The sequence below is a fragment of the Nycticebus coucang genome, chromosome 21, assembly GCF_027406575.1.
Source record: "Nycticebus coucang isolate mNycCou1 chromosome 21, mNycCou1.pri, whole genome shotgun sequence".
In the NCBI taxonomy this organism is placed as follows: Eukaryota; Metazoa; Chordata; class Mammalia; order Primates; family Lorisidae; genus Nycticebus; species Nycticebus coucang.
Genome location: NC_069800.1, coordinates 66,829,922 through 66,852,494, shown reverse-complemented (window position 1 = coordinate 66,852,494; position 22,573 = coordinate 66,829,922). Strand labels below are relative to the sequence as shown.

Sequence of the window (22,573 nt, the reverse complement as noted above, 5' to 3'; positions counted from 1 at the left end):
CCAGATTCTGTGTAGGAAATAGTGATGTGCTCAGGCCTCACAAGTAGTGTGTGCCAGGCCCAGGTTCACAGAGGGGCTTAGTTAATAAGTCAAAGGACAATGCATGCTTGGGGTGTCAGGGCTGGCCAGATGGGCATAACTCCCATCAGAGGATGGAGGAGGCCTTGCCACGCCCAGTGAGGCTTAAGTCTCTCCCCAACCGTTCATGGCAGACCACAAGGACATCCATGGGCCACAAAGGTGGCCCTAAGACCCTACGTTTTGCTCCCACCCAGGCTTTGTGACTTGCCTTCCTGGCACCTGTCCTGAGCCAAGGGCCAAGCCTGGACACAGATGGTCTGAGCCTGTGCAGAGTCTGGCAGAGGTGGGACTGCCAGTGGCAGACAGGGTCCCCCCTGGCCCAGCCTCCCTCAGTCTTGAGGCCCAGCAGTCATTTGTTCCCTCACTTATCCATTCATTCCTTCTTTCTCCCACACATTCTGTATGTGCTAAGAACCAGGCTTTGTGTGCAAAGCCTAGAGCCTCCCGTCTCTGGCTCACGTGGCCAGCAGTGGGGGTTGGGAGAGGCCACTAGAGAACACACAAGAAGAGTTGGGGAGGAGCGTTACAGCATGGTTCTGGGGCAGAGCTGGGGACATTTGGAAGATTCTCTGGAGGAAGCTGGGTTTCCTGTGTGTCTTTCTCAGGTGTATCTGGTAGGGAAGAGTGGGTCTGGGATGGTGAGGCCTGGCTGATGTGGAGGAGAATTAAGCCGTTTGGGGTGGGCTGATGGTGGTGCAGGCAGGCTCTGTGCCCCTCAGCCATGACAGGTCCCCACCCTTGGGTATTCAGCCAACACCCCTCTTTCCCGCCCTTCACTGAAATCCTTATTCACCCTGACAGTTGGTTACCATGGAAATGTCCTTGGGACAGGTGGAGCTGAGAGGGCAGGAGAGGACCCGTCCCTGCAGAGATCACTGGCCAGTGACAGTGTGGGGAGTGACATGGCTGGGGTGGGTTGGGCCAGACATTTGGAGGGCCCTGCTCCATGTCTGTCCCCTGGCCCCTCAGGTTACTCAGGCCACAGAGAGTCTTGCCCCAGTGCTGGTCTCCAGGACCTATGAATTGGGAGTTTTCAGGGGCAGCAGAGGGAGCAGCCTGGGCTTGGAGCAAGTGTCTAATTCAGCATTTGATGACTGCCAGGGGCGCAGGTGGGGTGGGAGGGACCGAGGACATTAGTGAGTTAGACCCGATTAATCTTGCCGCATTAGCAAATCTGCAGGGAATGCCAGTGAGGCTGGACAGATCGGTGTGAGCGTTTGCGCGCAGCCAGAGTCCTGAGCACCATGCTGACTTCTGGCTCTGGGAGATATGGCCTGCTGGCGTTGGCTGGGCTCTCGGTACTAATTCGCCTATGGAAGTTATTCAGTGAGAACCACGGTCCTGAGACTGCCAGACCAGGGGAGAGCCTGGGCACAAAGGCTTTGCTGCAGAAAATGTGAGAGGAAAACAGGATGGACAGAGCAGCTGAGCCTCCAAGCTGCCTGTCTCCTGACCAGAAGCCCATGGCCAGTTTCCCTGTATAGACTCGGGCAGGGTTCTGCACTTCCCCTAGGCCAGGATGCCAGGTCTGAGCCCCAGCCAGGGGTGGGACCCCTGGGTGACCCTCCATATTAGCCCTTGGGCTGAATAGCCTCTGAGGGTGGGCCCCCAGAAACCCCAGGTGATACTCTGTGCACAGTCACTGGTGGATATCTGTGGTGCCCGGGGCTGTGTCCCTGTGTGCCTCCTCCCTCCACTCTGACATTCTGTCTCAACTGCAACCCTAGAGGTGAAAGTGAGCCTGCATGCAAAGGCAGCAGGGGCACCCCTGTCCCAAAGAGTCTAATGGAATTTGGGACCCCTCGGCGTTGAACCTTAGGGTAGATGTCACTGTGTCAGCAGGTGACGGTCCTGTTCCTGCCACCTCCCTTGGTTGCCAAGTCAGAGTGATAAGCTTGCTTCTTGGGGCTGCTGAGATGGTTGGAAGAAGATATTGCAGCATGGTGTGTCTCTCTTATCAGTAAAGAAGTGTGGAATTGGCTCTGCAAATTGTATTTGTTCTGTGACAGTGTAAGGCAGGCATCTCATTGAGACGAGCGATGGAGCAGACCACAGAGGCCAGCCCATCTCTCTCGTGGGCAGGAGCCACCAGCCCAGCTGCCCTCTCCATATCCTTTCCAAGTAGGAAGAGGTTGGTGGTTGGCCTCAGAGCTCTGCCCTCCTCCCCTCCTGGCACCCTGGTTGCCAGCTGCTGTTTAGTATGGATCTCTGACTTGGAGAATCTTCTAGTTCCTGGCACAGAGTTGCCATGTGGAAGAACCCTGGATCTGGCACTTCTGGGGGGTTTGGGGAGAATGAGGAGTAGGGTGAGAGGGTCCTACCTGGACAAACAGGATTACAAACCAGTCCCTCCAGGGCTTGGGAGGCTGCATGGTGGTCTGAAGGAGGTAGGTGTGCTGGGGGAGGGGTGAGGTGGAGACCTGTGTGTGTGGATGGTCAGGCCTTCCTTGGTACCAGGAGAGATTGCAGGGCAGCTGTGGGAGCCCCCAGACACCATCCCAATAGGGGCATCTCAACCTGGGACAGCTGTGGCTGAGGCCAGGAGGAGGCCAGTGCAGATGCTGAAGCCAGATGGCCTGGGTGGAAATCCTACTATGGGCTGTGTGGCCTTGGATAAGTCACTCAACCTCTCTGTGCCTCCATCTCTTCGTGAGTAAAACAAGTATAAGGAAAGAACACACCTAACAGGTGTCCTAGGAGTTCAGCGAGTAAATGCATCTAAACTGCTTGGGCCAGCATCCTGAAAAGCCACAAAGGGGGCAATTGTCACTGTGGGACGGGCCATTACACAGGGGCTGAATGTTTTGAAAGCTTTCATTGTAGGCACTGCTTACAAAAAGACACAGCTCCTGCCAGGCCACAGAGAAGAGCCCCTGAAGGTGCCAGGGCAGTTGTGTGAGGTGCGTGGAACTGGGGCAGTGCAGGGTCAGGGAGGGGAGGAGAAGCAGCAGGCAGGGAGGGGAGAGGAGGGCTGGCACAGAAGGAGGGGGGTGGTGTACAGGACTGATGGGGGCAGGGGCTGGCCTGCTATTAGCACAGCTCTGCCCTACCGTCTTGGAGGGAGGGGCACCAACCAGAGGGCGCGTAGACCTCTCCAGCCCCCCTGCCCTGCCCCCCCCCCACAGGTATCCCATCTCCTATGGGGGCCCAGTCCTGGGTGCAGGGATGGCCATGGCCTGATGTTTCTGTCATCCTCTCCTGGTTGCAGAAGAGCTTCAGCCACCCAAAGCTCCTTCTCTCAGCACCCACCTGAGGGTGGAGCCCCTCCCTGGGGACCATGTAGGACCTCTCTTCCCCTCCCAGTGGCACATTCTCTGAGACTGGTCCAAAGGCCATCCTTCTATTCTCCAAACGCCTGGAGCCAAGACACTCCATTGTTGCTCCTCACCTATGCGCAGCTGGGACAGGGGCCCCATCTCCTGCTCACGCTTTTCCTGACCTAGGAGGCCTCAGGCAGAAAGGGGCTGGACCCTGACCCCAGGCTGGACCTTGAGACTGCAGGCAGTTTGCCATGGACGGGAGTTAGCGCCTTTCCCTCCCTAGAACCGCAGCGGAGGACCTGGGACGCTTCCCGGCTGGCAGAGTGGGCGCCTTCCTGAACCCCCCCCCCCCGCCCCGGGGGGAGGACCAGACACTTGTGATTTCCAAACTGCAAACGCTACCGCGGGGCGGGAGATACAGCTAGCTGGATCCCCGAGGGGTGCCCGCCCAGGGCCCCTGGATTCGCGCCCTCCAGGAGAACCTCGGACACCAGGGTAAAGACGGGGATAGAGGTCAGACCGCCAGCTACAGGCAGGGATCACGGGGTCCCCACCCCGACTTGGGCACGAACAGAACCCCGGTAGGCAGAGGAAACTTTACCTCCGCATGGGCCAAGCGCAGCCTGCTCATCCCCTCCCTCTGCTCCCTCCTCTTCCCTTCTCATCCTCCCCGCCGGCTGGAGGCGGGCAGGGCCGGGCGGGGCCGAGCCCACAGCCCCGCGCTCCGGCCCCGCCGCCACCGCCTGCGCCGCGCAGGAGGAGCTGCGAGCCGGGCGGGCGGACGAAGCGGCCCGCGACGCGGGGGTCATGAAGTTGGGCGCGCGCGGGTTTCGGAGCGAGGGCGCGGCAGAACCGGGAGCCGTCCGCATCTAGAGCCCGCGAGGTGCGTGCGCCATGGAGCTCGGGGGCCCCGGGGCGCCGCCGCCGTTGCCGCCGCTGCTGCTGCTTCTGGGGGCCGGCCTCTTGCCGGGTGAGTTCGGGCCCCCTGTCGCCCCAGTCCCGGGCAGTCCCAGGCAGCCCCTGGTGCCCAGAGCCAGAAGAGGGAAGCTTCTGACTGCGGTCCAGGCTGCGGGTGCGCACAACGGGCAGCTGAGGCTCCCACATCCCGAGCGGCTCAGGCTGCCCTTCGACAAGGGCCAAACCAGGAGAGAAAGGAGTTAACCTGCCTGAGAATGGGGGAGAGGGGTTCTGGGGTGGAGAGGGTGGTCCAGCTGCTACTACAGGAGTCCCAGCCAGAAGCCCTGACTTGAGTAGAGGTGGGGCCCACGTCTCCCTTCCCCCATCCTTGGCCAAATTTCCCTGGAGACCCCCTTGTCTGCTTCCAGTTTAGATCAGAGCAATAGCCTCTGCCCTTGGAAGCCCCTGCCCACCCCCACTTCCAGCAGGACCTGTTTTGCTTCCCCAGGTCCAGAAGGGGAAGCTCCAGCTCTGTCCCCCATCTCTGGATAGCCACACAGAGCTCCCACCTCCTCCAGGGGCTTTGGGAGGGAATTTAACCCCTTTGCCTCTCCAGGGAGAAAGGGGCTAAACCTTACTGGTCAAAGGGACCAGGAAGAACAAGATGGGGGTCAGGGCTCCAGGCTGGAGTCAAGAGTCCCAAGGGTCTGGAACTGACTCCTAATGTGGCCCAAGGGGAGCCAGCAGGGAGGTCCTCAGATCATGTGGGAAGATGCTGATGGAGGACACAAATGGCCAGTGAGCTGGGCTGGACGAGAGACCCCTTTGCAGGCAGGTCACTCTAGAGCTAGCTGGTTGAAGGCATTTGGTGTTTCTGTCGGAGAACGTAGGGCACCTGCCACTCTGACGGTGTTGGGCCCATGCTCAGGGTATGCACTTAACCCCTCCCAGGCATTAGTGGCCACAGATACAGGCTCTCTGTGGCTGGGCCCTCATTCCCTCCCCCACTGGCCTCTGCCCTCTGTGCCGTGCAGGTCATGGGCTGGTGGGAAGATACCCACAGCAGTGCTGGGAGACCAGTATCTTGGTTTTGTGAGCAGGTACAGGGTGCTGGGGGGGCCTGCTCAGCCTGAGGGGTCTGCAAAGGCTCCCCTGAGGCAGAGCCACTTGCGCCCTGGGTTAGAAGAGAAACTGAGGTAGGGTGGGTAGTATATGCGAGAGGGTTGAGGGTGACAGGTCCTGGGGTAGATGTAGGAGGAGGCAAGGTGGCTAGCTGGGGGTGGCCTGGTGTGAGGCAGCTGCCGCCCCGCCCCAGTCCCTCCCACGCCCAAGCCCTCGCCTGCCCCTCCTGTAGTGGGCAGCCACGTGGAGACCCGGGCACACGCGGAGGAGCGGCTCCTGAAGAGACTCTTCTCCGGCTACAACAAGTGGTCTCGGCCGGTGGCCAACATCTCAGATGTGGTCCTCGTGCGCTTCGGCCTGTCCATTGCACAGCTCATCGACGTGGTAGGTGGGCTGTAGCTGTCATGGGCACTGAGGTCACCTGAAGGGAGCATGGTGTCTGGGAAAAAGCCTTACATGCTAGCAACGGGGGATAGGCACCACCAGCTCTGGCCGCTGGGCCCAGCAAAAGGATGACTCTGTGTATTAGCTCAGGCCCTGCCCCCCAATAGAGGATAACTCAAAAGTGGCTGGATTTTCAGCAGTGAGGCAGGGCACCTTCAGAAGCAAAGAATAGAAGACACCTGCATGGCAGGGGTGGGGGACAGTGACCTGGCTGGTCAGCACCAGGGCTTGGGGTCTTTTGCAAGGCAGAGCAGGCAGGCTTCACTCCTAAGCTTGGGCTGGTCTCAGAGGCCTCTCATCCATGGCTGTGGAATTTGGGGTCTCGCCACATTTTGGGCAGGTTCTGCTTGACCTGTGTGTTTACCTTCCTGGCAAGGGGCCCAGGAGGCTGCTGGAAGGACTTGGGCATCCGGCAAAGGCCCCTACAATGTGAGCCAGTGTCTGAGCAGCCCCAGTGGGGGCTTCAGCTTCAAGGCCCAGAGAACCAAGCTCAGGGCCTCTGCACAATGGAGGTGCTTCGTTACCTTCCTAGAGCCTGGACCAGCTGCCTGAATCCTGCCCTCCACCCACAGCTGCAGGACAAAGTTCTGGCTGTCCCTGGGTTGCCTCGTGCAGGGCGGTGTCTCTGGAGGGCCCTGGGTGAAAGGCAGTGGTTCTGGGTCTGTGGTTCTTGGCCAGCCTCAGCCACTCCACGTAGGGCAGGACCATCCTTCAGGGTATTTGACCAGCGGTGCACGGTCTGGGGGGTGCCCTGCTCCCAAGTTTGGCAATACCCAATCCCCTGCCCATTAGGTTTGGCCTCAGAGTGGAGGCTCCAGCCTGGCTGGGAGGCAGGGAGGGCAGCTGTGGCCTCTGGAGCTGGGTCTGCTTGCCAGTGGGTTTGGAAGAGCTCCACACTGTGACGCATGTGCGTGGCCAGCTCATTCCCTACTGTCCTGTCCAGGGAGGGGGCCCAAATATGGGGAGGGGGATTTGTCTGCTGCAGGGGCTGCAGACAGCCCCAAATGCCCAGCCCACCCCTGCCAGGACCTCAACCCTGGAGTCCAGGGAGTCCACCTCAACCTTGTATCCAGGCTGGGGCCGTGCATGCAGATGGCCCTGAACTTACGTGGAGTTCTCCCTGTGAGAGGTAAGAGCTGCTGCACTATCTCAGGTTAAGTGGCTGACATCCAGGGGCTTTGGAAGGCATGGGGGGCTGTGCCACATTTCAGGACAGACTGCCCGCAAGGTGGAACCAGCCTGCGCGGAACCGTGCATGGAGACACGGTAGGTCCACCCTATCCAGAGCTGGGCACCCGGCCCTCCAACCTCAGGTGTCTTGGAACTGGCCCTGGATGGAACTGGCCCTGGTGCCCAGCCAGGAGACAATGCAAGATATATGGGCCTCATCAACCCTGCTGAGGTTTGCAAACATGGTGCAGAGTGGTGGCTGACGAAGGCAGCTGTTGGCAGCTGCTGAAGGCTCCAGGTCTGCTATGCTGATGCCCACGGCCTCTGAGCTCACTGGGACTGCCCTGGCTCCCATGCCACTGTAGTCCCCCAGGTTGCCCTGGACACAGTGAGGCCTGAGAACATCCAGTTCCAGACTCCATGAGGACCCTGGCGTCACTCCCAGCCCTGATCTCCACCCTAGAGCTGGCTAAGGACACACGTGAACGTGCACACTCGTGTGTGGACAGCTCTGGGTGCTGGCCTGAGGCCCACGGTCATGCTTGAGGTGGAAGGGGCTGCCTTTTGTCTGTCCCAGTCTTCCCCCCACCTTGGTGTTGGCCCTCCTGTGCCCCTTCTGTGGGGCTCATGTGCTCGTGGCCAGGATGGAGCCCTCCTGTGCTGTGCATGGGGTCACACCCCGAGTAGCTGCCAAGGAGCCTTCAGAAGTTCCCAGGTTTCCAACCCACAGGGGCTGATGCTGAGTCCTCCTGAAACATTCCAGGCATCCTTCATCAGACTTGTGCGGATACGTGGGGACCTGTCCTCCAGGAATGAGGTCTCATAGAGACAAGGTCTTTCAAGTAGCACAGGACTAGGCTGATGACCAAGTGCTCTGCTGTGTCCTCCCAGGGAGGGGCCTGGCTCTGGCAGCTGGGTGACCTTCCCAGGTGTCTCCGCTGGAAGGTGGGACTTAGGACAGGGGCCTCAGGAGCTTATCCCCAGGGAACAGCAAGGGAGGTACCAAGGGCTGTGTCCAGGGATGGAGTCCCCAGCCACCCTGGTCCTGTTTGAGGCTCCAAGATGCTTTTCCCATTTACCATTGTGATTTCTCTGGCTAGAGTAGCTTTTCTGATCGAGCCTGTTTGTCTCTGGTTGGAGTGAAGAGAAAATTAGGGCTATGAGAGGGGGAAGCCACCTTGCCAGGATGCTGCCCACCATGTCCTGTCCAGACTCTCCCAGCAGAGAAAGAGCCCCCACCCCATGGACACCCCATGCTCTCTGCAGTGCCTGTGCTTGCCCCAGATGTGGCAGGTGTGGCTGCTGCCCTCTGGAGGTCAGCATCCAGCACCCACAGAATGGGGGCTTCCTGTCCCCAAGGACCCTGTGGCCTGCATGGAGCCTATGTCATGACCGCCTGCTCCTCATCAGAGGAAAATGAAGGAGACTAGTCAAGGAAGGACACTGGGCTGGATGGGGACTCCCACAGTGTGTAGTCCAGCTTGGACAGTGATCAGCGTGGGGTTTCCCTGTCCCACCTTCCCAGGCCACAAGGCTCAGGGCCTAATGGGAAGTGGGAGCAATTTGTCCAGGGGCCACCCTGGCCAGCAGGTGGGATCCACTGAGATACAGGAGGGAGCAGGTGCACACTCACATGGGGGCCTGGTCTGCAGAGGGGATGCCCCATAGACTGGGAGGGAGGGAGGCAGGCGGGCAGAGGCCTTCACATGGTCCCACAAGGTTGTCCTAGGAGTAGCCTGGAGCTTCACCTCCCCAAGGTCCTTGTTCCCATGTCCCTGGGTCCCCTTCTGTCCTCAGCTTGGTTGCCTCCAGGGATGAGGCACTCCCTTCCTCTTGAGGTGGCCTGCCATGTCAGCCTGGGCCCGTCCTCTCCTGTGGCTGTGAACAAGGAGACTGAGGGCCAGAGAGAGATGTCCTGTCCTGGGGCCACACCCTCCCTCCTTGTTTGTGCCCTAGGATGAGAAGAACCAGATGATGACCACGAACGTGTGGGTGAAGCAGGTGAGTGGGAAGTGCCCCCCCGCCCCACCCCTGCCCGTGCCCCTCCTCACAGAGAACTGCCCTGCAGGAGTGGCATGACTATAAGCTGCGCTGGGACCCCGCTGACTATGAGAACGTCACATCCATCCGCATCCCCTCGGAGTTCATCTGGCGGCCAGACATCGTCCTCTACAACAAGTGAGTCTGCTAGCAGCAGTGGCCGGGTGGCTGGGGGAGGAAGTGGGAGCAGAGCAGAAGTTGGGCATCTGAGAAGGGGAAGGCTCCAGGGAGGCTGAGAGTGCCTGGGGGTGTCCTTGCCTGGACTGGCCTTGGGGCCTCCTCAGGCCATGTGCTGCTCTCCCAGCAATGACTCTGGGTCCTTTAGGGCCTGATGATTTTCACAGTTGGCCCTATCTCGGGCATGTGCCCCCCCAAGCCTTCACGTTTTGGTGGACAGTGTGACTTCAGGATGCTCTGGGGGGTGGGGGAGGGGACTGCTCCCAGATCAGGATGGCCAGTTCCTCCCTCCAGGACGGACGTCAGGCCAGGGTGGCCACGTGGCTGCTCCTGGGCAAACAAAGGCTCATGGGCTCTTGGAAGCTCAGCTGGAGTCTGCTCACGTCCCAGGTTTTTGTGCTTGGAAGCTGGGCTGCATTTCCCAGGATTGGCCCTGGCGGGCAGAGGCTGGCGTCCTCCAACTTGTTCTTCCTGGGGATCATTGCTGGTGTTCCTCGCCAGGTCCCCAAGCCTGGGGGCAGCAGGTCTCTCTGAGCCAAATCCCCCCCAGGGGATGGAGTCTCTGTCAGGCACGGCTGGACACTGCAGCTCTCACAAAGGAGGCAGGGAAGCCCTTCCTCCCTGGCCCGCCATCTGCCCACAGCCCCTTCCAGGCCCCAGGGCATTCTCCTGACCTACAAATGCTCCTATTTGATTAAGAGTGACCGGGCTCCTCTTCCAACATAATTGATTCCAGTAATGGCAGCGGGAAGAGCCTCAGCTGATGGAAGCATGGAGTGGCTGCCAGGACGCATTAGGGAGGTGGTCAGTGGGGAGTGGGCACCATTGATCTGCCCTCAGGATGGGCTCTCTGTGCCTTGCCAACTGTCCAGGATGAATTCCTCAGCAGCCCCCATCTCACCCACCTTCAGGACCCAGTGCTGAGCCCCCAGAAAGCCTATTTGACCAGGGAGCACTAAAGACACTGGGTGGGTGTGGCCAGGCTGCCAAGCAGCTAGGGAACCTGTCCACGGCCCCCCAGACCACAATTCGAGAGAGCAGAGGCTGCCACAACCTGCTCCTCCCTGCCAGGACCTGTGGGAGGCAGTGGGGTGGATGCCGGCTTCTCTGCAGGCCAGGGGTTGGTGCAGAGTGCTCTCTGGACAGGACTTGGGCCGGCAAGGGCAGAAAGGATGCTGGAGAGGGCAGCTGCTGCTGGGCCACGGCCACCCCAGAGGCCCCTTTATAGGGACAGCAGATGTAAACAGCCTTTTGTAGGGCTGCTGGGTGTAAATAGCAAGCTCAGAACTGGCTCATAGCTGAGTATCCAGCCCAAACACCTGGAATGTGGGACAGGAAACCAGGTGGTCCATCACCTGGCATGGCAGGGCTAGCCTCTGTATGACAGTGATGCCTACCCGCAGACACGGCTCCCTCCTAGAGCAGGGCTGCCTGGCCCCACATGGAAGGTGGGACTGTCCCTCCCTTCTAGAGACTCTCCAGGGCTGACCCTGTGTGCAGAGAGAGGCTGTTCCTCCTCTCTTCCAGAGACTCACCAGGGCTGGATACACTACACAGGAGCCAGGAGGGCAAAGCCGCCTATGCCCACGAATCCTGGTCATGCACAAGGACCCCGCAGCTGAGCGGCCCACTTTGTGGGAATGGAAAGTCCCAGGGCTAGGTCAGGGAGTGCTCAGACCCCAGCTCTGCCGCCTGAGCTGCAGGGGAAGGGGCATGACACTCAGAGCACATCTGTGCAGATGGGGTCCAGCAAGCCCAGGGGTGGATGCCCAGCAGGCCTCCTTAGGGCTCCTAAGGGAGTCTGGCCAGTGTGGAGGGTGATGTGCTGCAGTACAGAGTGTGCTGGGAGGACCCGCCTGACTTGTCCATGCAGGCAAAGGGCCTTGACAGACCCCAGCCATGCACTGCCATCGTAAGGGAAGTTCTGTAACATTCTCTGCTCCTGTGGTGGGGATCATACTTGGTGGGAGTCATATGAGGGCCCTGCCAGGAGCAGCCCCACCCCCACTGGAGCCTCAGTGTCCTCTGCAGAGTGTTTGCTAAGTGCCTCGGGGGACACCTGTGCCTCACAGGGGCTTGGCTGATTTTTGGTGAAATAGGGCTGGGGGTTAGGAAGCAAACTTGAGTCCCCAGGCACTTAGAGGCACCACTGCTCCATGTTGGTCAGAGCCCTGCCAAGATGCCTGACAAGAGTGGCTCTTGGGGGACCAGGCAGAGAGGGGAAGGGGCAGAGGCTGGCTGGGCACCAGGGGAGACCACTGTGGGGGCTAAAGCTTGGTGACCCTGAGGGTGAAGATGTAGCAGCCACCAGCATCACAGAGGGAATAGCCCTAGGTGTCCTGAGGGCCGTGACCCCTTGCTGCTGAGGACCTGGGAAGGCAGGGAATGGCAGGTGCAGCCGGGTCTACATGTGGGTCAGAGCAGGAGCTCAGAGGAGCAGGGGCCATTCCGGCCTGAGGACCTGGAAAGGCCTCGCTTCTGAACTGGACCTTAGGAGATGAGGTGGAGGCAGGATGGGCAGAGGGCCTGGGCAGTTCAATGGCTATAGCTGTGCCCTGGGACTCGCCCTGGCCCTTGGCCCTGTGGGGCTGAGGTCAGGGCTAGGACAGCACCGTCATGGGGAATAATCTGGGTTCAGAGCGCTCATTAAGCGTAGGATGAGGTTTTCTGTCACATTGCTGAGCCAAAGCCAGCATGGTCTGCCCTGAGGGCTCCATTAGTCTGTAGGTGCCTGGACCTTATGGGAAAACTGAGGCAGAGAGTGGCTCAGGTTACACAGGCACATCGAGGGGGCTCTCAGATCCAGCACATCAGCCCTCACTATTTGTGGGCATCTGTGGAGGAGAAACTTCTCCCTCTGTGAAGTTCTGGGGCCAGGGCTGGGAACTCCACCCACCAGAAGTCACCTACTTGGACCTGGACAGGACACCCACATCTGCTGGGTAGAGGGAATCAGGAGGCTACGATCACATGTGGCCTCGGCATCAGGCAGCTCGAATGTCCAGCCCTGTTGTGTCGTTCTTGGGTGACCTGGGCACTGTCCTTCCCTCTGTGGCCCTGGCATCCTCATCCTCAAGTCCTTGGGATAAATGATGGATGCCAGGGCGAGGAGTCCCCATGCAGCCCTCGGATCTGCTCAGAGGTGCAGATGCCTGGGGATACCACATGCAGCATGAGGAAGGCTGGGAAGCTGGCCGGTCCTGTTTGTACCCCGACGGTGCTATTAATTGCCCACATGGACATCTTGCCTGCTTGTGGTCAGGTGTGTGTAGACCCCTCCTGTATTCTCTGAACCACTTGCCGTCCCCAGCTCAGGGAGAACAGAGCCACACAGGTGAGTATTGATCAGGGCCAGTGCCCAGCCCCATGTAGCTTCTGCTCTGCCCCCGAGACTGGCAGCGTCCCCAGGCAAGGCCATAGGCCTTTATTTGCTTGTCCATGATGTGGGAATGTGCATTTTCAGGGTGGGTGTGCCAGTGGGTCTCACACCCACTCTACCTTCCCCCTCTTCCTGGCCAGTGCGGATGGGGACTTTGCAGTCACCCACCTGACCAAGGCTCACCTGTTCCACGACGGCCGGGTGCAGTGGACACCCCCGGCCATCTACAAGAGCTCCTGCAGCATCGACGTCACCTTCTTCCCCTTCGACCAGCAGAACTGCACCATGAAGTTCGGCTCTTGGACCTACGACAAGGCCAAGATCGACCTGGTGAGCATGCACAGCCGTGTGGACCAGCGGGACTTCTGGGAGAGTGGGGAGTGGGTCATCGTGGACGCGGTGGGCACCTACAACACCAGGAAGTATGAATGCTGCGCTGAGATCTACCCCGACATCACCTACGCCTTTGTGATCCGGCGGCTGCCACTGTTCTACACGGTGAACCTCATCATCCCCTGCCTGCTCATCTCCTGCCTCACCGTGCTGGTCTTCTACCTGCCGTCCGACTGCGGCGAGAAGGTCACACTGTGCATCTCCGTGCTGCTGTCCCTCACCGTCTTCCTGCTGCTCATCACCGAGATCATCCCGTCCACCTCACTGGTCATCCCGCTCATCGGCGAGTACCTGCTCTTCACCATGATCTTTGTCACCCTGTCCATCGTCATCACCGTCTTTGTGCTCAACGTGCACCACCGCTCACCACGTACCCACACCATGCCCGCCTGGGTGCGCAGGGTCTTCCTGGACATTGTGCCACGCCTGCTTCTCATGAAGCGGCCGTCCACAGTCAAGGACAACTGCCGGCGGCTCATCGAGTCCATGCACAAGATGGCCAATGCCCCACGCCTCTGGCCTGCGCCTGAGGGGGAGCCCCCTGTCCTGGGCAGCACCCACGGCCTGGGCCAGCCACCCTCCCCAACCTGCCACACCCCTGTGGACGAGCCTGCCTGCGAGTTGCCCTCCTTGCCCTCTGACCTCCAGGCTCCACAGCCCTCAGAGGCTGAGAAGATCAGCCCTCCACCCCAACCCCGGCCCCACAGTGCACAGGCCCCAGGGCTCACCAAAGTCAGGTCCCTCAGCGTCCAGCAGGTGTCCAGCCCCGGGGAAGTGGCAGAGGGCAGTGGCCGGTGCCGGTCTCGAAGCATCCAGTACTGCATCCTCCGAGACGACACTGTGTCTCAGGCCGATGGCCAAGCGGCCAGCTCCCCAGCCTCCCAGAAGGCCCATTTGGCAGAGCTCCCACCCCAAGACAAGCCCTCTCCCTGCAAGTGCACATGCAAGAAGAAGCCACCCACAGCATCCCCAGAAGCCACGCTCAAAGCCCACTGTGTCAGGCCACCACCCCAGCCCCTGCCCCTATCGCCAGCCCTGACGCGGGCGGTCGAGGGCGTCCAGTACATTGCAGACCATCTGAAGGCAGAAGACACAGATTTTTCCGTAAGTTCCTGTTCCGTGCCTGGGAGGTGCCCCTGGTATAGAGCGGACATGTTCTGGGTTGTTGGTGAGGGATCCTAAAGCCTGGGCTGTGCACTTGGGCTGCTCAATCCTGTCTGGGTGCCTGGCAGCTCCCAGGGTGCAGCCTTGTCCCCGCAGTCCCCAGGCTGACTCAGAGCAGGCAGCCCACAGTGGTGGAGGGGAGTAGATAGTAGTGATGCCTTCCCTCTGGGCATCAGGACACCAGGAGTTCAGTGGCTGCAGTGCAAGAGGCCCCCAGCCCCGTCTTCCCAGGACAGCACAAGGTCTTCCTTGGGGGAATCTTGGGGTTCCTTTGCTGGTCCCTGGGAGTTCCTGCTTGGCTGTGCTGGCCATGTTCAAGTGCAGCAGGGCTGGGAAGGGCTGCAGACCCAAGGGTGGGGGAGGGGTGGTGAGCAAAGGTGGAATGGGGCCAGGTGGGCTCTGAGGCCCGGTAGGAGGTTAGATGGGGGGCTGGGACACACCTGTCAGCCCCTCACAGCCAAGCTAGGGGGAGGAGCTGCAAAGCTTCTGGGTGAGAACATCAGGTTTTCACCAGGTGGTCTACACACTAATCCTGGCTCCCACCAGGCGGTCTACACACTAGTCCTGGCTCCCACCATGTCGTCTTCACACTAATCCTGGCTCCCACCAGGCGGTCTACACACTAGTCCTGGCTCCCACCAGGTTGTCTACACACTAATCCTGGTTCCCACCAGGCGGTCTACACACTAATCCTGGCTCCCACCAGGTGGTCTACACACTAATCCTGGCTCCCACCAGGCGGTCTACACACTAATCCTGGTTCCCACCAGGTGGTCTACACACTAATCCTGGCTCCTACCAGGCAGTCTACACACTAATCCTGGCTCCCACCAGCCCATCTACATACTGACATTGGTCCCCACTCGCCCATCTACACACTGATCCCTCTGCTTATCCTATCCACACACACAGGGGCAGGTTACACAGGCTCTTAGCGTAGCTCTGGCTCAGCCAGGCCCCTTGTGATCTGGGAGGGTCATGTGGGCGTCTGGGCTCCACCTGTGAGGGGGCCATCAAAGCTGTAGGACCACCTAGGGCATCCTCAGTGATGGCTCAGTGCCTGTCCTGGCTGTCCACCTGCCCTTGGCCAGCACCTGCACTGTCCCACCTGAACCCTCACCTCATAGCTGGCTCCCATGTCCCTGTGGGCTGATGCTCTCTGAAGGGGCCTGCATGGTCACAGACCCCTGAAACCTGATGCTCCCCCTCCGATCACCCCATTGAATCCTGAGAAGCTATGAAGCTACTCTGTGGGTTTCTGGAACAATCCAATGTCTTGGAGATCAGCTCAGAGAAACTGGCTCTGGGACACACTCTATGGCAGCACCTGGCTGAGGCTGGTGGATGCTTGTAGAAGTTTAATCAGAAGTGTAATGCAGCCAGTAGCATGCACCTGGTCATGACAGTGTCCTGTGGCCACCTTTCTCTGCCTGGCTGGCGCTAGTCTATGGGGAGCGAGGCGACTTCACAGGTGCCAGCCCTGGAGCAGCAGGGGGGCTTTGGTCTGTGCCACATTTCATCTCGAATATGGGACTCTGTGTGTGCAGTGGGGAGTTAAAGGCAAATTGGACAGTCACGCCCAGTGAGGCAGGAACCCCAAGAGGTCCCCTGTTTATAAGCGACCTGCTGCACTCAAGTCCCTAAGTAAACATGCGACTTTGGCATGGTTCAAAACCAGCTTGACACCTGTGCTGACTGGGGAATCAGAGCTGAGTAAGCCCACACAGGAGCACTGAACTCTGGCTGGGCACAGGCCCCCGGTCTCTCAACTGACCTGAGCCTGGTCACTTAGCATCCACAGGCCCAGGACGCCTGTGTGGTGTGTCCTGAAGGCAGCTCTGATGGAACTTGGGGTGCAGTCCATGTCCTTGCAGAACAGAAGTGCCCATCACACAAGGCAGACGGAAGAGCGAGGGATGCCACATGGGCACCCAGCCTATCAGCGAGGAGCTGGCACCCCAGGTTGTCCCCAGAGATGCTTTTCTACTGCTGGGCAGCCAGGTGGTTGCACCAGCCACCCAGAGCCTCTGCCTGCAGGGGTCATGGGGTAGCCTCTTGGGTCATGCCCAGGTGGAGGCAGGAACGGGACCTGGAGCAGTGCCAGGATCCACATTGACCTTTCCAGATGTGTGACTGTGGTCCTGTCCCTAAGTCTCGATGTCCCTGCACATGAACAAAACTGTCCAGCTGAAGGTTAGTGAGTGACCATAGGTGAGGCCAGCGTGCTCAGAGGGCTTCCTGCCTGCTGGCTGCCACCACCTATCCTCTGGCTCCCACCTGCCAGACCTCATCTGTTATGGTGCCTAGTGGGGGGTGGGGGGGTTCTCAACAGCATTCAGGCCCTGCTGCCCAGCACACTCCTGGTCAGCCAGTGCTGTGCCCGCACAGCCTTTCTTCCTCATCTGGGCCACCATGGGAGCTCTAGAATTCTAGAACTCTCCACATGAATTCCTCAGATGCCACACTTGAGCCAATTCAGCGCCTCCCACTGCCTGGCCCCCATAGTGGTAGCGTTGGTACCCCCTCAACCTGCATCGTGGCCACTGCCCAGTGGGTATGGACTCTGAGGGTAGCTGAGCATGTCCTCAGTGCCCCTTCCTGTGTGTCACCTCAAGAAAGGTGTGATCAGGGCGAGAGGGCAAGAAGGTAGTCACGAGAGCCTGTTCTCAAAGCACAGGTTCCAGAAGCTTCTCCAGCTGCCCCAGAGGCTGGGGGTGTGGCTGGAGTGACGCATGTCTGTTTGCAGGTGAAGGAGGACTGGAAGTATGTGGCCATGGTGATTGACCGTATCTTCCTCTGGATGTTTGTCATCGTCTGCCTGCTGGGGACTGCGGGCCTCTTCCTGCCACCCTGGCTGGCTGGCATGATCTAGGCACACCATGGCATTTGCCAAGCTGCCCCCATCTTCTGTGTCTACTGTCAGGAGGCCTGGAAAGGGCTGAGGCCTCCTGGGTAGGGGAAGCATGGCCCAGGGACAGGTGCATGGAGGGGGGTGGCCGGTAAATGTTGCTCTGCACACAGAGCTGGGTCTTGCCCAGGCTTCTCTGCAGCTCCGTGACCTGCTGACCTCCTGCCCTGAAAGAGACTCTGTGCCCTTTCCACCCCAATTGCCCCTTAATTGGCTGGGGCCTGGCTGCCTCTCCTGCCTGCCACCCCACACCTGTGCTGGCCAGTTCCTCTAGCCCCAAGCTGCCCTCTGACCCCATAAGGGCCAGTCAGAGACACTCAGCACACTTCTAGGAGCTAAGTTCTGTTTGGGGCAAGTTATTGATGACCCAAAATTTTGTGCCAAGGACTCTGAAGGACAGGGTTGTATGGACCCTGGTCCTTCTGGGAAGAGGTCGGATGGCAGATGCCACACAGGTGAGGGGACGCAAGGCCTCCCTGCATTATGGGGGCCGTGACAAGTGTCAAGCGCTTCATGGGGGCCAGAGGCTCACTAGCCTCCCATGGACACTTGCAGTCTGCGATTTCCCAGGGCACTGAGGGGCTGGGTCAGTGTCCATGCCTGGACTCTGGGCTCCCCTTAGGGCCTCCCATACCCTGTGGGTTTCTTGGCATCTGTGTATAGCTCGGAAGAACCTCTCTGGGGCTCCAGATAGACTTGAGTTATGGGGGGGATGGCCTGAAGATGGCCTAGCCTGGAGACCCTGGAACTCTTCATGGCAGGATGTCCGGAGAATGCTGGGCAGTGGGGGAATAGTCCTGGGCCCCTCAGCTCATTCTCTGGAGCCAGCAGAGCCTCAGGAGTGTCTGAGGACACAACCCTGAGGCCCAGCATTGCCCTACTAGGTACAGAGTGCCTGGTGACCCCAAGGTCCCAGGGGTGGGCACATGTTGCCTGCCCAGACTCTAAGTGTCCAGAAGAAACTTCCTACTGAGTGGCCCTGACCCCATCTGGCCTGGATCCTGAGCTGGGGTCTGCTTGTCCTGCTGGGCAGGGCTTGGCCTCTCAGTGCTCGAGAGGAGTCAGTGGATGGCCTGGTGACTCTGGTTCTGGACACACGGAGTGACCACCATGTGCTGCTACCCTGGAGGTGGGGGTAGGGGAGATGCTGCCACCCCCTTCCTGCATGCAAGCCCACCTCTGACCCGAATTGGGCCTGGAAGCTCCAGAGCCAGGTCCTGGGCATCCCCAGTGTCCCTGTGTCCCCAGGGCATTTGGGGCCCCTGCAGAGTTCGGGTCTGCCCCTGGCTCCCAGGTCATCTGGGGCATAAACTCCCAAAGGCCCTTGGCCAGAGCTTGAGGGATGTTGGAGAAGACTCCAGGTAGGTGAGTCTTCCCCAGTACTTCAGGGTGTGGCCAGGCCACAGGGTAAGAGGAGGGAGACAGACCCAGATCCTAGAGCGAGCACCTCTGTGTGGCATAAGCAGATCCTGCTGCCAGATGTGTGGGGTGGCCATGGGAGGCTGGATGCTGGACCTCTGTACTCACTCTGGATCAGCAGTGACCTAGGAGGGCCAGGCACTCCCGGGGGCAGCTGCTTAGCAGGATGAAGATTCCTGCCCCTTCCTTGGGTTTTAGTCAGAATCCAAGAAAAGAAACGGAGGCATCCCCACGGGCACCACACAGTGAACCCTGACTGCTGTGTGGACACATTTGCCTCCAGTGTTGTTTTTGCACTCTTCTGAGGTAGAATTTACAAGTAGCAAAATGTGTGACTTTAAGCCTCGGTGTGTTTTAATAAATGGGGACTCCACTGACCCCACTTGGGGTGTCAGACATTGCCCTCAGGAGGCCCCCGCCCCTCCTGCCCTGCTCCCCAGCCAGGAGTTGCGGCATCGCTGTGTGCTGTGTCTGAGTCTACGTCCGCTTCTTCATAAAATGTAGTGCTTTGACCCCCCGCCCCCCACTCCTGGGCACTGTGACCCTCTCCCGGTGCTGTGACACTCCTCCCACAGCACTGTAACCCCTCCACACGGTGAGCCCCACAGTGCCATGACACACCCCCTATGCTGTAACCACCACTCCCCCACAGCATCGTGCATATCAGCCACTCACTGCTGTGTGTCCCTGTGTGTCCCTGCAGTGCAGAGTATGTCTGAATAAACTCAAATGCGGTCATACGGATGGAGGCGCCATGTGCCTGTGCGTTGGTGCATGTGGGCCTGTGTTCTCATTTCTCTGTATTAATCACACTTATTTCTTCTGTGTTCTGTGATGTCTTGAAGTCTTGGGGAACCTTTCAAACCCAAGGATGCTCCCCCCTGGCCTGCTGATGTCTGGGGGTGGACAGCGTGGCCGGCACCCACCAACCTGGGCTGTGCCCCCCAACTCCTTACCAAACTTAACGCCAGGGCCAGGTGCCGGCAGCTAGCGGCTCCTGCACAGCTCAAGGCTGCAGGAATCACTTGTGCTGTTCACTCAGGCTGCTCAGCTACCCGCCTGTGCCTCCCGGAAACCCTGATCAGCCTTCAGGGTTTCCACTCATCCCCACCACCCAACTCCCCACCCTGTGACTCCCACTGGGACAGTGGCCCTCCTGGAAAATGCAACGGAAGTCTGTCGTCGGCCTCTGCAATGCTCATTCAGCCCGCTTCGAAACCAAGGCCAGCACAGGGTGCTTGCAGGTGCCCTGCTCCCCCGCCAGGAGTTGTGGGTGCCTGTGTGGAAAGTGTGGCTGTTGTCCAGAGGTTTTGGCCTGGGCACCACATCATCCCACATCTCAACAGCACTTGGGATCACAGGTCCTGCTTAGCCCACAGACCCGGTTCTGCTCAGTGTGGCCGCTCACTGGTTTCTCCCTGCTGCCACAGAGCAGACTCCAGTGTCCAGACTTTTGTAGGGACTGTCTGCCTCCCCCGACACCTGTGTCTGTCCCCAGGGTGCACACAGGCTGACCTAGCAATAAAACGTGCCCTGACCACACGATCTGTTTCTGCGTTTTTTATTCTGGTCTTTTCCATTTTGATCTGTAAAGAATGCTGGTTACAACCTGGAAAGTTGATTTCCCCATAGAAGTGCTCTGCTTAGGAGAGACCACCAGACCACCATGCCAGGCCCTGAGGTCATGTTTGATTTTAGGAGATGATGCCTAGATGCCTCCCCTGGGCTGTGCACATCCGCGCTCATCCTGGCTGTGGACCGGAGCTGCCTTCACATAATCCAGGCTGACATTTACTGATATTTTCCTGCCTCACGGGGTAAGGTCCACAGAGTGCCCACAAGCCTGCATGGCTGAATGCTTCCCTCACAGGCTGTGTGTGGCTGTGACCCAGCACCCAGTGGCCCTGCCCATCCCACCAGCTCTCCCTCCTCCCTCCAGCCTTGTGTTTTGTGGTGTCTGCCCAGACCGCAGGGCTCCCGTGCCTGCCTCCCCCCAGCCTTGTGCTTTGCATTCCAGCTTTGTCCGTTTGCCACACACAGCCTCCCACCACGCACGTCACCTGCCGCCCTCCAGCTGTGGACATTGGGCTATCTCCAGTCTGGGGATATTTGAACGGTCTGGGTCCACATATACACGTGTCTGTCAGACACAGCCTAGAGCACATGACTTGGGCAGGATGAGCCTGTGGTCAGTCCACTCAGCCGCCAGCCAGGGAGTGGGTTGCCCCCGAGCTCATGCCCAGGCCCACCACTCCCAAATGGGCGGCTTGTCCCATGCTGGCTGACTGCGTGCTCATGCTTCGTCTCTAAAATGCCCACTTCTGTCTTTTGTCAAGTTTTGGAATCTTTATTGTTGATTTCTAATTTAATTCCTTCACAGAGAATTATTCTGTTTAATTTCAATCCTTTTAAATTTGTCACACTTGTTATCGGGCCCAGCAGATGGTCTTAGTCACACACTGAGAAAGAGAGTGTCTTTTGCTGTTTCAGGGGAATGTTCTAGAAATGCCACCCAGGCCAAGGCAGCGGACAGCTGTTTGCATCTTCGGTGTCCTTGCTGTCTGCTTTCTCTCTTGATCTTTGAGAGGGGAGACTTGGTGTCAGTACCTAACGGTGGATTTGGCCACTCTCCCCAGCACTGCCTGGTTTTGCCTCTTACTTGGTGGCTCCTGTATCATCATGTGACATCCCTTTTTACCACTGCTAATGTCCCATGTTTAGAAGCTACTTTCTATGATCACGGCATAGACTGCTGCTTTATTTCCATGGTGTTTGCTTCAGCTAACGATGTCATTTCATTACTGTGAGGAGGGTTTCCTGCAGACAACCGTGACCACCACCTGGTTGGGTGCAGACCGTCTCCATCGCTGTCACCCCAGAAAGCTCCCCCTGCACTCCAGGACACCACTGATGTGATTTTCATCACTACAGATCACATTTTGTGGGTCAGAATTTCATGTGAGTGGAGTGTGTTCTGTGTGTGGCTCTCTCAATCCCCGGATGCTCTGGGTGTCCATCCACCTGCTGGACACCAGTGATCTGCCCCTTCTGTGAACATGCTGCAGTGGCTCACAACGCACATTGGGATCCGGGATCGCTTCCAGCTTGCACCTGTTAGGACTGAAGCTACAAGGAACGTCAATGCCCATGTCTTTGTGTGGGCATCTGTCCTTATTTCTTTTGGTCAGTTATTGAGGAGTAGAATTGCTGGGGCATGGCATGTTCATACTTCTGTCTCTATGAGGAACCCCAAACTGTTTTCCAGGGAGGCTGCACCTTGCCAACACTCTCTCCAACCTGCAGTGTTTCATTGTTTCACAATTGGCGGTTGTAGTGAGTGTGTGATTTTAATTCGTGCATCCCTGCTGACTGGTGATGCTGACACGTCTCTGTGGCTCCATCTCCTTCTCCTGGTAGTAGCAGAGACACTCCAAGTGCCAGCCTGCCAGCTGCCATTCACACGTCCTCTTCTTGTGAAGTATCTGCTGAAATATTTTGCCCATTATTTTATCAGATTATCATACAGCACACCTGTAGTCCCACCTACTCTGGAGGCTGAGGCAAAAGGATGGCTTGAGCCCATCACTGCACTCGGCCTAGGCAACAGAGCGAGACCCTGTCCCTGGGAAAAAAAGTATCTGTCAGGCCTCCTACCACCCAGTGAGACAAGCAGCTTAGTTTGCTTTCTGGGATTCTGCCCTCCACACAGCAGCCACACTGGGTAATCTGGAATTTTACTTCTAGAGGCTGAGACGTGACTGTCGGTGGAGGGCTGGCTCTCCTGTCCACAGCGAGCGTCTCTGGAAGTCTCAGCTTTCTGGGATTCCCTGGGCATGTGGCAGAGCTACTGCTCTTTTCCTTTTCTGCAAGATTCGTCCTCTGACAGGATCAGAGGGGGTCTCGAGAGTCCACCTTCTGGTGTTCTCCGGGTGGCAGAATGTGTTTCTGTCCTATTCATTTAAGTGGTGGTTCCACTGTGAAACTTGGTGATTTTTCTTCAGCACTTTGAAAACATTGTCCTCCCATCTCTGCTGCCCACCTGCTTCGTGGTCCTCTGTGGTTTGGCTACAGGTTTCCCCTGGAAAGAGTCTTTAAAGATTTCCCACGGCCTTCAGCACA

At 58.7% G+C, this 22,573-nt stretch overlaps 1 protein-coding gene across 8 annotated transcripts; it reads left to right on the top strand.

The window, feature by feature from the left end:
* Positions 1-3,858: 3,858 nt before the first annotated feature.
* Positions 3,859-18,033, top strand: CHRNA4 (cholinergic receptor nicotinic alpha 4 subunit). 8 transcript variants are annotated; one of them, XR_008376605.1, is made up of 8 exons: positions 4,202-4,311; positions 5,273-5,338; positions 5,593-8,411; positions 8,933-8,975; positions 9,043-9,152; positions 12,711-14,067; positions 15,929-16,320; positions 16,874-17,004. XR_008376605.1 is itself a non-coding variant. In XM_053574712.1 (6 exons), the coding sequence occupies exons 1-6, from the start codon at positions 4,236-4,238 to the stop codon at positions 16,997-16,999; spliced, it is 1,866 nt and encodes a 621-aa protein (XP_053430687.1). In that variant the 5' UTR covers positions 3,859-4,235; the 3' UTR covers positions 17,000-18,033. The 8 variants fall into 8 exon arrangements, 1 of the variants encoding a protein (XP_053430687.1); XR_008376604.1 differs by lacking the exon at positions 5,273-5,338 and having other exon boundaries at positions 3,859-4,311; positions 5,593-5,744; positions 8,931-8,975; XR_008376606.1 differs by lacking the exon at positions 4,202-4,311 and having other exon boundaries at positions 4,340-5,744; positions 6,181-8,411.
* Positions 18,034-22,573: the final 4,540 nt, after the last annotated feature.